The sequence below is a fragment of the Acipenser ruthenus genome, chromosome 19 (genome assembly GCF_902713425.1).
Source record: "Acipenser ruthenus chromosome 19, fAciRut3.2 maternal haplotype, whole genome shotgun sequence".
Lineage (NCBI taxonomy): Eukaryota > Metazoa > Chordata > Actinopteri > Acipenseriformes > Acipenseridae > Acipenser > Acipenser ruthenus.
The window spans coordinates 7,490,544-7,505,057 of record NC_081207.1 but is presented as its reverse complement, the minus strand read 5'-3'; the positions used below and the strand labels follow the sequence as shown (position 1 = coordinate 7,505,057).

General features: G+C 37.4%; 1 protein-coding gene across 2 annotated transcripts in view; it reads right to left on the bottom strand.

Annotated features, from left to right (window-relative positions):
- Positions 1 to 14,514, bottom strand: part of b3gntl1 (UDP-GlcNAc:betaGal beta-1,3-N-acetylglucosaminyltransferase-like 1) — a 145,640-nt gene that overhangs the window by 123,588 nt on the left and 7,538 nt on the right. For both annotated transcript variants that reach the window (XM_034040611.3, XM_034040612.3), the window contains one exon: positions 4,081 to 4,146. In XM_034040611.3, coding sequence (XP_033896502.2) covers positions 4,081 to 4,146 — 66 coding nt within the window. The remainder of the gene's footprint in view (positions 1 to 4,080; positions 4,147 to 14,514) is intronic.

Sequence of the window (14,514 nt, the reverse complement as noted above, 5' to 3'; positions counted from 1 at the left end):
GACATACCCCAATGGAAATGTATAATTTCTAAAAGTTTCTCAAGAATTTTAGGAAAAATCTTTTGTAGCAAAAGTTTTGCTTTTGTGGATGAGGAAAAAATGTTACAAGAAATAGATGTCTACAAGTATTTATTTCAGCATTTTTTTTTTTAATTTTTTTTTTTGCAAAACTCCAAAAATGCCAATTCAAAAGTATTCATACCCTTTGATGCTATGACAGTATTGTCTACAAGGTGCTAGAAATTTCAATATGATAATGCAGAACCTAATTCTAGAAAAGTCTAGAAAATGCTGGATTGTAGGTGAACATTCTTAGAGAGTATAAAAGGGTTAGGCATAATAGGATTGCTGTCATTACCAATAAGTCAATATGGGAAAAAGTAAAGAGCTATCTGAAGAGCTTAGGCAGAAAATTATTTATTGTCATAAAGCTGGAGAAGTATACAAGAAAATTTCCTAGCATTTGAGTATCCCAATTTCAACTAAGTACAAGACTCAATGGTACCATCACAATGCTCCCTCGGTCTGGAAGAAAGAAGGTTCTTTCACCAAGAACAAGTAGAAGAATTGTAAGGAAGGTTAATAACAATCCGAGATTGACTACCACAGATGTTCAAAGTGAACTGGCTGCAAGTGGGTCTGGGGTTTCCATTTCAACCACAGGTTGAGTATTGCATGGTGAAGGTCTCAATGGTCACAGGCCAAGGAAAAAGCCACTCTTAGGAAAATGTCCCAAGGACAATTGCTTAAAGTTTGCAAAACAGCATTTGAATGATGAATATGAGTTCTGGTCAAAGGTTTTGTGGAGTGATGAAACAAAAATTGAGCTATCTGGTCACGCCGATAGTCGTTACGTTTGGTGAAAGTCTGGTGAGGCGTACAAAGGAAAGAAAACCATACCTACTGTCAAGCATGGAGGTGGTAATATCCTTCTATGGGGCTGTTTTTCCTCCAATGGTACAGGACATTTAGTTCCAATACATGGTAAAATGGATTCCATAGCCTACCAAAAGACATTGGCCAATCATCTGAAACCCTCCGCTACAAACTTTGCTTAAAGTGCAACTGGACGTTCCAACACAACAACGACCCAAATCATACATCAAAATCTACTTCAGAATGGTTAAAGAAGAATAAAATAAAGGTTCTGGAATGGCCTAGTGAAAGTCCCTATCTAAATTTGATTGAGAATTTTTGGTATGAGTTGAAGAAGGCTGTGCACAAGAGAAGTCCTCGGAATTTAAATGAACTGGAACAATTATGTGTTGAAGAATGATCAAAAATCACTAGAGAGTCATGCCAAAAGCTCATTGACAAATATCCTAATCGTTTAAAATAGGTTACTATTGCTAAAGGTGCCTCAACTAGCTATTAATTTCATTTTTCTTGTCAGGGTATAAATACTTTTGAATAAGCATTTTTGGAGTTTTGCCAAAAAAACTGCTGAAATAAATAACCGTAGACACCTATTTCTTGTAACTTTTTTTCCTCATCCACAAAAGCAAAACTTTTGCTACAAAAGATTTTTCCTATAATTATTTGTGCGCCACCCCCTGGGAGCTTCCGTCCTCGGTCGGCAAAGGAATAGCCTGGACTCGAACCGACGACGTCCAGACTATAGGGCACATCCTGCATTGTACTGGATGCGCCACTCGGGAGCCCTCTCTCTCCTGAGCTTTTCACTAATCAAAGTACAGTTACGCTGCACTGATGAGCCCCAAACGGCGAAACATGTCTGCAGTTACTGTGCTTTGACATTTAAAACAATGTGAATGTAGAAGCCTTTTAGCGACTTTCACGTGATTTGATTGGCTCTTGTAATGCTGACATTTGTATCTCGATTACCCATAATTCTATAGTTATTGCATTCTCTCACCTTAACTCGAAAGCTATATATTTATATAGAGCTTTCAAGTGAGTTACAGGAAAATAATTCCATCTAGGGTTTATGTGACGATGTAAACTACGAGACCGTTAGCATTGAATTGACAACAGAATTGGCAAAAGGCACAGGTGTCGTTGTCCATCAAATCAACAGTCACTCTTGAAATCAGGACTTAAAGGATGTGTTGCAGTAAGAATACCTCTGTTAAGAAAGGGGAACAAGACTAAAAGGCTAAAATATGCAGAACAACACAGAAATTGGACTATGGAACAATGGTCAACGGTGCTTTGGACTGTTGATGGGTGGACAACGACACCTGTGCCTTCTGCCAGTTCTGTTGTCAATTCAACCCTTGTCTTCTTTCTATTCCTTAAGGATATTATCTTCAAGTATTGCATCCTTGTTAAACAGCTTTTTGGGTCTTCCAGTCAATTACAGATGATGTTTCTCTGTACTTGTTGATTATGCTTCGGATACCACACCTTGAAAATCGAGTGATGCGAGCTATTTCACTCAATGTTTTTCCTTCTTTATGCAAGTCAAGGTTGATATAATAGTAGATAATAGCAGAAAACACTAGTGGAGGCTTTGAGTAAATTGTTGATGCTCATAATGCATCAGAGTAGAAAACAGCAGTGTATGTATATGTATGTATATATATATATATATATATATATATATATATATATATATATATAGATATAGATATAGATATAGATATATATATTTTAATTTAAGCACCAGGATTCATTTAACTGAAATCCTAAAGACAACCCGTTTACCAGACTCTTGTTTTGTAATATCCTTTCAAGAAAAAATGGTCCCTGTGTCTATAAAAGGTGCATTCTGCAAAAGCAATTACAATACAAAACAATAGCCGTGCTGCCTGCCTAGGTACGGTTTCAAATGATTAGACAGACATTTGGTCCTTTGAGTAGCACCAATTACACAGAAGTCCTCCAGGAACTAACCTTCAAGCTGAAGGTTCATAAACATTACCCAGAAGAGAAGCCACGTTGTTCTAAATGGCTTTTGGAATGCCTCCAAGATGTGCTGCATTTGTGTCCAAAGGTTCAATCTAAGGAAGTAGATGCTTGGAAATGTATAAATTGTCCTCGGGGAAGCTTTTAAACAGCCCAAGAGCAGGGTGGCTTCACACGACTCTGGTGTGTTAATGTAGTTTGGTGCTGTGTGACACCCGCAGTTCAAACTACTAATCCTTGCAAAAAGCAAGCTGAGAAATCGATGAATGTTGCAGTAAGCACAGGAAAGGAAAGGAAAGTGGGAGTGAATGTAAATCTCCCTTACAGCTGCTTCTTTGGGGAATTAATAAATCTGCAGTTCTGGTTAGATAAAACTAGGAGTACTTTGGTTTGTCTCCCAGTAAAAAAAACTAAAACCTCCTTCCTGAGAAGCAGCATCTTCAGCTGGGCTTGGAAGCAACCAGCATAAATGGAAACCTCAGTGGAAGCTCCCAAAGTTGGCAGTGGATTTGAATAATTTCTTCAGAAAACTAGCTGCAACAAAAAGGATGAGGTTCGCAGGTTGCTCTTTAAACCCACCACACACACACTGAGCTAATGATCTTCATATTTTTACCAATGTCAATTTACTTTTGTAATCTGGGTTTTAGAGCCACTGGTCCAAAGTCATTAGATGCTCTGTTTTGTTGTTGATATGCTTAATGTACAAATATTTAGCACTATTCCAAATGTGGATTGTGAGGAGGAGAGGGTACCCCATAAAAAAGATTTTATGGGGTCCCGGGGTGGTTCACCTGGTAAAGGAACAAAGTGAGCGTGGGATTGACTCCTGAGTGTCCAAAGTTGTGATCTTTTACCGGGTATTCCACAGGGAGCAATGGAGTGGCTCTGGCATTGCCATAGGTTACAGAGGCATAACCTAGGGGAGTCAATAATCTCATGGGAAGCAGCATCATCAAATCCGATCAGATGTGAATTTGATATGAATATGGGCCCCCTTTTAAATCAATGTGCTTTTAAAAATAATGTACTACGCAATTTCTTTCTAGTTTTACAGTTCAAATGATTATTCTCTAAAATGTTGACTTTGCTCACACAATAGGGCCATATGCTATAGCTTTAAAATAAAGAGCAACATATGCATGGCAACAGTGCCATTTAAATGACTCATCTAATGTGTAAAATCAACCTGGAGTTGAAATATATACTTACACAAGTTGGGCGTTCTAGAGAAGCTTCGTACTGCAGCCTCACCCTCTGTGGCATCATCACATCATCCTGCAACAAACAGAAAATCATTTTAGATTTTTACACTTTAAGTCTTTCCGTGTGCAGCAAGTATGAAGACACCACCGTAACTCTGATATGCAGCACAGAATGGAAAGTGTATGAAGCTCAGGAACACAATAAACTAACTTCCTGTGTATCCCCCCTCAAAACTGCAACACAGGAAGTGGGTTTATTGTGTGGTGGTAAGACAGATTGAAAAACTATATATATATATATATATATATATATATATATATATATATATATATATATATATATATATACAGTGCCTTGCATAAGTATTCACCCCCCTTGGACTTTTCCACATTTTGTAGTGTTACAACCTGGAATTAAAATTGATTTAATTGAGATTTTTACCATTTGATTTACACAACATACTTAACACTTTGAAGGTAAAAAATATTTTTTATTGTGACACAAAAGTTAATTAAACAAAAAAAAAAGACATTTGTTGGTTGCATAAGTATTCACCCCCGAGTCAATACTTGGTAGAAGCACCTTTGGCAGCAATTACAGCTGTGAGTCTTTTTGGATAAGTCTCTACCAGCTTTGCACATCTGGATCCTGCAATTTTTGCCCATTCTTCTTGGCAGAATTGCTCAAGCTCTGTCAAGTTGGATGGGGACCGTTGGTGAACAGCAATTTTCAAGTCTTGCCACAGATTCTCAATCGGATTGAGGTCTGGGCTTTGACTGGGCCATTCTAAGACATTCAGGTTCTTGTTTTTAAACCACTCCAGTGTAGCTTTCGCTGTGTGTTTAGGGTCATTGTCCTGCTGGAAGGTGAACCTGCACCCCAGTCCCAGGTCACTTGCAGACTGAAACAGGTTTTCCTCTAAAATTTCCCTGTATTTGGCTCCATCCATCTTGCCCTCAATCCTGACCAGTTTTCCAGTCCCTGCCGATGAAAAGCATCCCCATAACATGATGCTGCCACCACCATGCTTCACCGTGGGGATGGTGTTCTCAGGGTGATGAGCAGTGTTTGCTTTGCGCCACACATAGCGTTTTGCGCTAAGGCCAAAAAGTTCAATTTTGGTCTCATCAGACCAGGGAACCTTTTTCCACATGTTTGCTGTGTCTCTAACATGCCATTTGGCAAAATCCAAACGGGATTTGATATGGGTTTTTCAGCAATGGCTTTCTTCTCGCCACTCTTCCATAAAGCCCAGCTTTGTGGAGTGTCCGGGTTATAGTTGTCCCATGGACGGTTTCTCCCATCTCAGCTGTGGATCTCTCAAGCTCCTTCAGAGTTACCATTGGCCTTTTGGTTGCTTCTCTGACTAATGCCTTCCTTACCTGGTCACTGAGTTTTGGTGGACGGCCTTCTCTAGACAGAGTCGCAGTTGTGCCATATTCTTTCCATTTTTTAATAATGGATTTAACGGTGCTCCGGTGGATGTTCAAAATTTGGGATATTTTTTTATAACCCAACCCTGATTGGTGCTTCTCCAGAACTTTATCCCAGACTTGTTTTGATAGCTCCTTGGTCTTCACGATGCTGTTTGTTTAGATATGCTCTCTAACAAACTCTGGGGCCTTCCAGAAACAGGTGTATTTAATCTGAGATCATGTGACACTTTAATTGCACACAGGTGGACTCCATTCAACTAATTATGTGACTTCTGAAGGCAATTGGTTGCACCAGAGCTTATTTAGGGGTGTCACAGCAAAGGGGGTGAATACCTACGCAATCAAGACTTTTCAGGGGTTTTTTTGTAAATAATTTTGAAAAATACATATATTTTTTTCCCCACTTCGACATTATGGACTATTTTGTGTAGATCAGTGACAAAAAATCCTAATTAAATCCATTTTAATTTCAGGTTGTAACACTACAAAATGTGGAAAAGTTCAAGGGGGTTGAATACTTATGCAAGGCACTGTATATATATATATATATATATATATATATATATATATATATATATATATATATATATATATATATATATATATATGACAGAAAGAGACAATCAACTTAATTATGACACAAATGTTTCAAGTAAAAAATAAAAATTGTTTGACAAACTACAGCTTTATGTTTTCTATGGAACACCAAAAACAAACACAGACTAAAGGCAGCCAATGAGAAGCCTGGGTTTCAGCAGGCAAGGATGTGAGCGCACGGGGGAGTATGTCTAGGATTACAGCAGGGCCTCGGCACCCAAGGCCTACTCCACACTTTATCAGTGAAACCAAAACAAAGAGACTCTTGAAATTGAGTCTAACTCCTTAATGATGACTGGTTCCAAAGTTAAAGATAAAAATGGGTATCAAGAAATAATGACTGCTCTCTTTATTCTTGAGAACCAGAAGAGTCTCAAGGTCATATGTGTGTGGAAATAGGGAGCTAAGAGTCTATAATGAACTGCTGGTTCACTATATGATAAGAAAGTATACGAACTAAAGCTTGGGCCAGCTCCAGAACGACAAGATTTGGAACATTAACCATGCATTCAGTGCATATTTACTCTTCCTTCTGAAATACTTGTGCCTGTAGCATACCAATATTAACAATTACAATTTCGTCAAGAACACTCTTTTTGTTCATGACTCAGTTGTTTGTACAGAGAAGACTCCGATAGAACCACAGGGCAGTACTAGAATATCTCATCCCTTGTAATAAACCCCCGATTACCCTGACCCACAGCCTTGCAGTTGTGTCACACAGCAGTTTGCTTTGAATGGCACTCTGTGTAGCACACAATGCCGAGATCAATTAGCCAACGCTTCAGCTATGACTGCACTACTTTTTTTTTTAAATCAAATTACTATAATTCAAGAAACCAACATAGCAATTGTGTGGAAAATGGGCACTTGCTTTTCTAACTGTCGATTATGCTATTTTATAACTTCTTTCGAAAAAAGACAATGTCAGCAAAGTAAAGCATTTACATGCACATTACACCACATGTATGTCAATATTTGCATTAACCTACTATCAGTAAATGTTAAGTACACAGTCATTTATTATAAATAGGGCTTCTGATTTTCAGTTTTAACCGATAAAACACCTCTGATACAAAAAAATGAAAAAGTTTTCCCATTAAAAAATAAAAACCACTACAAAAATAATAATAACTACATTTCCCAGTGCTGCTGGGCAATGTCCCGCCTTCCTGACTTGTATCTATGATTGATTCGTTCTGAATACTTTAAACCCGCCCCAACTACTGAATGACAGCACATTCCTACATTTCTGTTGGAGACTCTGCTTATGAGATTTAAAACGAGATTACAATCAGGATGGAGGCTTGTTAGCAGGATTTAAAGCTGTATTACAGTTAAGAATTGTGGCGAAATGTACAAAAATGCATACACACAAAAACCCCAGAAGAATGTGCCCATGACCATAGGGATTTCACTGTGGAAGACAGCAAAGGAAAGAAGGTACAACTTAAGTGTGCAAGTACTGTCGAGTTACTATACATATTTTGACACAAAAAAAATGCTCAAGCATTTTGGAAAGTAACCGAAAACACAAATTTCATACAGTATATCAAAAATGAAAGCCCAGAGTAAAAAAAAAAAGATTTACATAAAACTCAAAAATAGCTAAAAATAAGCACCGAAAAATACAATTACTAAAACCCGAAAAACAGAAGCACACTTCCTTTATTAGATTCAACACTGCTTTTTCTGCTCCTTTTTATTATTGTGTAGTTGAACATATTTTCTATAGATCAGCCGTATAGATCTATATAGTTGTTATTTAGATTTATTTCGAGTCATTTTCTGTTTTAATAAACCAAAAGTTTAAAGCACCCCTGTGACATCAGTAGAGCGCTCAGAATTATGTCTAGTCCCAAACTTTGCCATGGTGTTCACACTGCAGTTTTGTATCTGTAAACCATGTCACCAGCTTTACCACCTTAAATATTGGCACTTCCTAATGCACAAACAGAAGTTATAGATGTGCATTGGAACAGATTATTTCGCTCTCGACTTTGAATTCCACTCCTCAGTCTAACAAAAAACCACATCTGTTCTTGTGTTTAATTTTAAGTCCCAGTGTAATTCCAGTTCATTGTCAATGTCTACCACTGTCTAAAAATGTAGCAATACATAATCATTGACAACCGATTGGTGAACCCACAAGCTCCTGACAGCCTTTTTCCACAGTAAATTGACATTACTTATCTTTAACTTACATAGCTTTAAACACTTTTTAATTTAACAAAAACACCCACAACTTATGACCTTATTTTTAACACAAAATAAAACCAAAACCTTTGCCGTCTTCTTTACAACAAAAGGCTCCTGTTTTCACTTAAGCTGCTTATCCGTTTAAACCTCGACCTCACCAAGAGAAAGATCACATTATACCGGGGGGGGGGGGGGGGGGGGGGGGGACGGGACGGACGACAGACACAACACATGATAAAAAATATGCAGGTATTTGCTAATTAGAAGCCATGTTTTCCATTAGGCGGCACACAGCCCTGCCAATTAACAGTACAATGTTTACTGGAAGATTGTGAAAAGAAAGAGGTCCTGTTGTATTCAGAGTGAGGCTTTCTGACACCCTCCACCCTAAGCAGGGCCAGATGATTCCTGTCAGTAGGTGGCCTGTGAACTGCATCACCTTCTTGACAGGCAGGCACTCGGCCTGCTGGTGGACTTGTAAACGATCCCCGCTGGTGGAAGCAGACAGGCAGGCAGGCAGGCAGGCACGTGTGCCTGTCCTAAAACAAACAATCTCAATCATTTCCTTACTCTTTCCCCTTTTTGTTCTTTACTTACATTAATTCCCTTACCACCTTTTAAATGTTGGTGTTTTTTTAACATGTTTAACTTTAAAAACACAACCATGAATTCTGGGGTAAAGCTAGAGTACCGTAGTACACAAACATTTTGGCAAGTGCTTTATTCAGTGATGTTTGCCTGTGATTTATTTGTGCCGATAAAACTATATATACATTTTTGGCCACATATGGTATGTACTGTACTTTATTGCTGTTTTATTATTCACATTCACAGAAGATACTACACATTTTCATTATGAAGTTTAAAAAAAAAAAAAAAAAAAAAGTAACATGGTCTACCTAAGCCTGCCAAACAGGATATCCTTTATTTCGCATATAAATGAGCAAATAAAAAAGAAACCTACATAGCATAGAACTACAGAACAAGTACAACAAACCTGATGCATGCCTTTACATGGCCTGAAAATACATTGTAGTGATCTATCAGATCTATCAGTGGTAAAACAACCCCTCCCTCAGATAGCTGTGAATCTTTAAAGATTAGTTTAGAGAGAAGATATTAAGGGTATTTGGAAACATTAAGGAGGTTGTAGTAAAAGTAATGGTGATGCAAATAACATCAGCACTATACACAACTACACAGATCATGGGTGGTCAGGATCTTGCACATAGAAAAAAATGAGGATACTATTAAAGACGTCCTGCATTTAAGGCAACATAAAGAGTAAGTAAGTCGATCGTTTTTTTTGTATTTTTTTTTATATTAAAGTGCTGTGCATTTTAGTTTGCCAAACTGAAAATACAAAAGAAAGAAAACAGAGCCAAAGAAAAGAGTAAAGAAAATGAATTCAAAAGTACGATGACACTTTACATGTTTGTATGATGAAAGACAGTTCTGAAATTTTTTTTTTTTAAAAACTAGTGAATTTTATTGGTAGATGTAAAGGAAATGCACTGGTTAGAAGACACATCTCTTCTTGTTTAGGATACAATGACTCAATAAATAAGTGGAGCAATCTCTCAGAATCCAATGTACATGATCTGTTGAATAGTGTGTCTTCCTATCGGTCAAAGACTGCTACTTGAAAGGGGCTTCAAATAAATATTTGGACTTGTTCTGTTGTTTATGATACCCCAGGGGGAGTAACAGACACACTTGAAAACTGTCCGCCAGTGGCATGGCATTCCTCAGCTATTCTTGAAGGGATCCTTCATTTGTAAGAACTAGACCTTCATGACCACCACCAGCTGGTTGCGAGCTCTTAAAGTTCTGGTTTAGCAGGGCCAGTGTGCGTGATCCCTCTCACAGGGGGAGAAGAGGGTCACTGTCCTGCAAACAACAGCGAGTGTAGTTTTAGATCAATAACAGATTTAAAATAGCAAATGTTTAATCCTCAAACTGCCTCTGTCCACCACTACCCTTAAAGAGTTAATATCTTCAAATGTTTTTTTGTACTTTTCCCTGTGTTATTGTATGGTGTTTATGATCATTTTGAGTGGTTCTATTGCTGCCTTTACTTGGCTTTATGCTTCTCTGAAGAACCCTAAGTGCTGGGACTGAACAGCCTGCCTCGTTCCATTCAAGTCATGTGTGCATGTCCTTTTAATAGGGATTTTAGCTGCTTCTGTGTTCAATATAATATTGTTGGATTTGTTTCTGTTTTCCTCTTTCAATCAAAGCTACTTCAACAGGCAATATTCCACTTTAACTGGAAATAAAACACATGCTTGACGCTCCGTCATAAAACCAGCCACAAGGCAGCTCCGATTTCAGTCACAAAGGGTTAATTCAGAGCAACTGTAAGTTAAAGTAGAACATGCGATACTGAAATGGTTAAATTGTAACAGCATACCAACAAGAACGCAGAGAGAAAGCAGGCCAGTCTGGCCTTTTAATTTTTTAGGCTAATCAATTCTAAAAGGTTGTATTTTATCTTTAATATGCACCTTTCTTTTACTGGTTGGAAGTTAATGTGGACCCAGCCTGCCAAGAATAACAAGTTATGGAGGTTACGCAAACAACGCAAACAACAGTGCTGTGTGCCTAATTGAAAAAAGGTAGAGTTAAGGTTGGGAATTTGCAAATCACAAAGCTTTTAAAAAGGTACCTGAAGCCTTACCTGAATCACTGACCCGTGTTATTTGAGAAAACAAAGCTAGCACTTTGTCGTTTTTCTGTTCTAACTTTATAGGGAAATACTATATCTGTTTCATGAAGTAAGTAAAGTGAACTACATTACCAGATTAAAATTCAGAAAGAATGTCATGTCGTCAATGGCACTGGATCTCTCCAGAAGAGTGTCTCTTACAGGTACCTTTGTGAAGTTTAATTTGGCAATGCAATACTAAACCAGAACCAAAACTCTCCATTTCTAGTTATCCAGGTTATAACCTAAGCAGGAAATAACAGATTAAAAAAATGTCAATTCAATTGGCCAATGCTTGATTATGTGATCACACAATTGCCAACATTCTGCTACTCTAAGATTCTGTACTACCCCAGAGATCTAGAAGTACACAATATACAGGTACTTTTAAGGAGTTTTTAAATTATGCTTTAATCACTGTGGTTCATTTTTATGAACATCTGATAACAAGCTCTTATGCCTATTTTCATCAATAATGGACAAGATGCTGAAGATTAATACAGTGCAAGATCAGAACTCACCATGGCTTAGGTTAATATAAATAACATATTATTCTACCATAGTGATAAGCTTTGTATTTCGACTCAATCATTGTTTACACCAATTCCCGTGAAGCATTAATACAAGACTGTATGGTCAAGGCAATGGACTAGATACAGTTTAACTGGGGATGTGCTTGTTAGTTTTACTTAAGCCACAAGCACACATACCCTAATTTATCATGATCTTTAAGGTCAAAATACAATTGGCAGCATTTAAAATTAAAGGAAACATATCAATGTTAAAAAAACAAATAATATAAAAGGTTTACTTCATAAAGAAAAATAATCCAAAAAAACAATTTAAGACTGCATTTTTTCTGTCGTCAGCATTCTGTCTTATAAAAATGTATTAAAAAAAAAAAAAAACGTATGAACTTATGCCTCACAAATATAGTTTTTTCATCTGTTTGAAAAGGTAATAAAGCATTTAACTTTTTTTTTGTTTTAAGTTTGAACCATAAATCTCCTCGACCCTCATTTTTTAATTACGTTTTGGAAGCGGATTCTCACAGGATGTAATGGAAATTCCAAGCCTTCTCTGGGAATACAAATAATGTATAAATCAAAATGGTTTTCTGGGATGGGAACCTTTTTCCTGCTATTTCTGGGGGGGGGGGGGGGCTTGTGTTTTACCTCTCAAAAGAAGGTCTTTAGATACCAAATTACTTCAGGCACTCCAAACTAACAAACTATAGTGCTCAGGTTTTATTAAAAAAAATAATAAAACCAAAGTACAGAGAACTTTTATTGGTTGGAAAACTAAATGACCTTAATTCATGCTCTGAATCCAAATTAACTAATTAAATAAATGGGATGGCACAACTCTGGTGAGGTTACTGGCCAATGACTCATTAATCCACCAAGATACTTTCCACTACCTACCCCCTGGGATATTGTAAGAAATTCAATGTGTAACTCAAACATTATGTGAATGTTATGATGGGAATATGGGTTTGGTTATGAAAATAAACCTTAAACAATCATCATAAGGTCTTCAAATTCCCTATAAAAGTCCTTCAGTGCCAGAGGCACTATTCTCCTGGTAGCACGGCACAGCACTGCATACTGAATCTCTCTCAAATCTGCACTCTCATGTGACTGTGAGATTCAATGCAAGCTTTTTTTTGCTCAAAAGTGCCAACTTCCCAATGTGGAAAGTGGAAGTATAAACAGTGGGGGCACTTACAGGCTCTTGATGCCATGGTAACTACACTCATTTATTTCTATTTAAATCTCTTAACGTGCTTGTGATGTCATTTACAACGTAGTTAATGATATAATGACCTACGTTTCCTTTCTATTTAAAGGGTACATAAGGACCTTTTTATTTTATTGTGTTACATGTTTCCATCATCCTCCTGTTCACTGGTAATCCATCTCAGTTACATATGTGAGCAGGAGGATGATGGGAAATGTAGTTCTGTGAGGTCCATGCTGGTACATGGGATGCCATCTTGAGGCAGGGAATGCAATTTAAAAGTTTAAAAAAGTGGTCAAAATGTAAAAAATAAATAAATAAATAAAAACTAAACAATACACACACCTTACATAAACAGTTGTAGCAACACATGGGAACATGTAACACAATAAAATAAAAAGGTCCTCAGGGTTCTCCCCAGGAATTCTGTACAGCCGGGCGGCAGAACATTATAGCCGGGAGCACTTTTAACGGAAAAATAAACTTGCCTTACCTTAAATATATAATGCGACAAAGAATTAGAGTAATGTGTTGTCTTTTGTTGACTATCTGGTTGCGCTTTTTTATGTTCTACGTTTTCTTTTTCATTACTGTTTTTTATAATGGTAAATTACCGTGCTTATTTAGGCACTCTAAGATTTGACTGGGGAAAGATAACGTAGGGTTGTTGGAGTTAACAAAAAAAAAAAAAAAAATGGTAACCTTTTCACTTCCTTTTCAGCTTAATTATTGAACTTATTGCTGCTTTTAAATTGCTTTCTTTAAGTTTTCAGGGCATTTTGTTAATGCACGTCTATTTTTGTTTTTCACTGTTCTACATTTTTTGAATGCAACTGTTCATTTTAACCATTTTTAACACAACAGTACTCACACACGTTTGGTCTCCATCATAACTGTTGCATGAAACCGGAGTGTAATAATCCAGCACCTCTGCATTTAAGCATTTGTATGTCAGCTGACAAGTGTTCAGCTGATATCCCATCATGCCTTTCTTCTTAAAGGCGTACAGCCTCAATATATGAAGCCCAAATATCTCTCACAAGCCCCTGGGTTACGATATCACAACAAAAGGAATACGCTTTTTTTTTTGGTGCATATGTATAGTTATTATGTACTATATATCACCTTACAGCACAATAATACGACAAAAACTGAACTGAATGATAATACCCGAAAATAATCTTAATATTTTTTTAATAAAGTAGCCGGCGCAAATACAGTATTAGGCGGTGGATTGCGCCGATCGCTGTCTTATTTTGAACCCCTGCTTTCAATGTCACTATTTTTGCTTTGAAAATAATTGGTTATTTTGGCAGTCATTTTTGACGTTTCAGCCTCTCAAAGTGCTTAACACAGAAAACCCGCCCCTTCAACTCTCTGATTGGTTAAATGGTGTGTCAAGACGTAACACAGCTGTCATGTAGTTCCAAGATTTTTTTTTCGGCCAGCAACGCACAACTGATCTAGTCTGCTAGAAGTGCAATCAATCCTTACTGTTAAAGGCACAGTAGCATCTGCAAGACCGGCGGATCAGGTTTTTGCAGCCGAGCGTCGACAGCCACTTTGCCGGGCGACCTGCCAGGCTGAAAAGGCCTGGGGAGAACCCTGGTCCTTATGTAACCTTTAACCCTGCAGACATCATGGTATTGTGTCTATTTATCCATTTATGTTCCTTTATCCTTCTATATTAACCACAAATCAAGACTTCTAGAAAACACAGTTCAAGAAAACTTACTAGGCTTATAATAATAATACATTGGC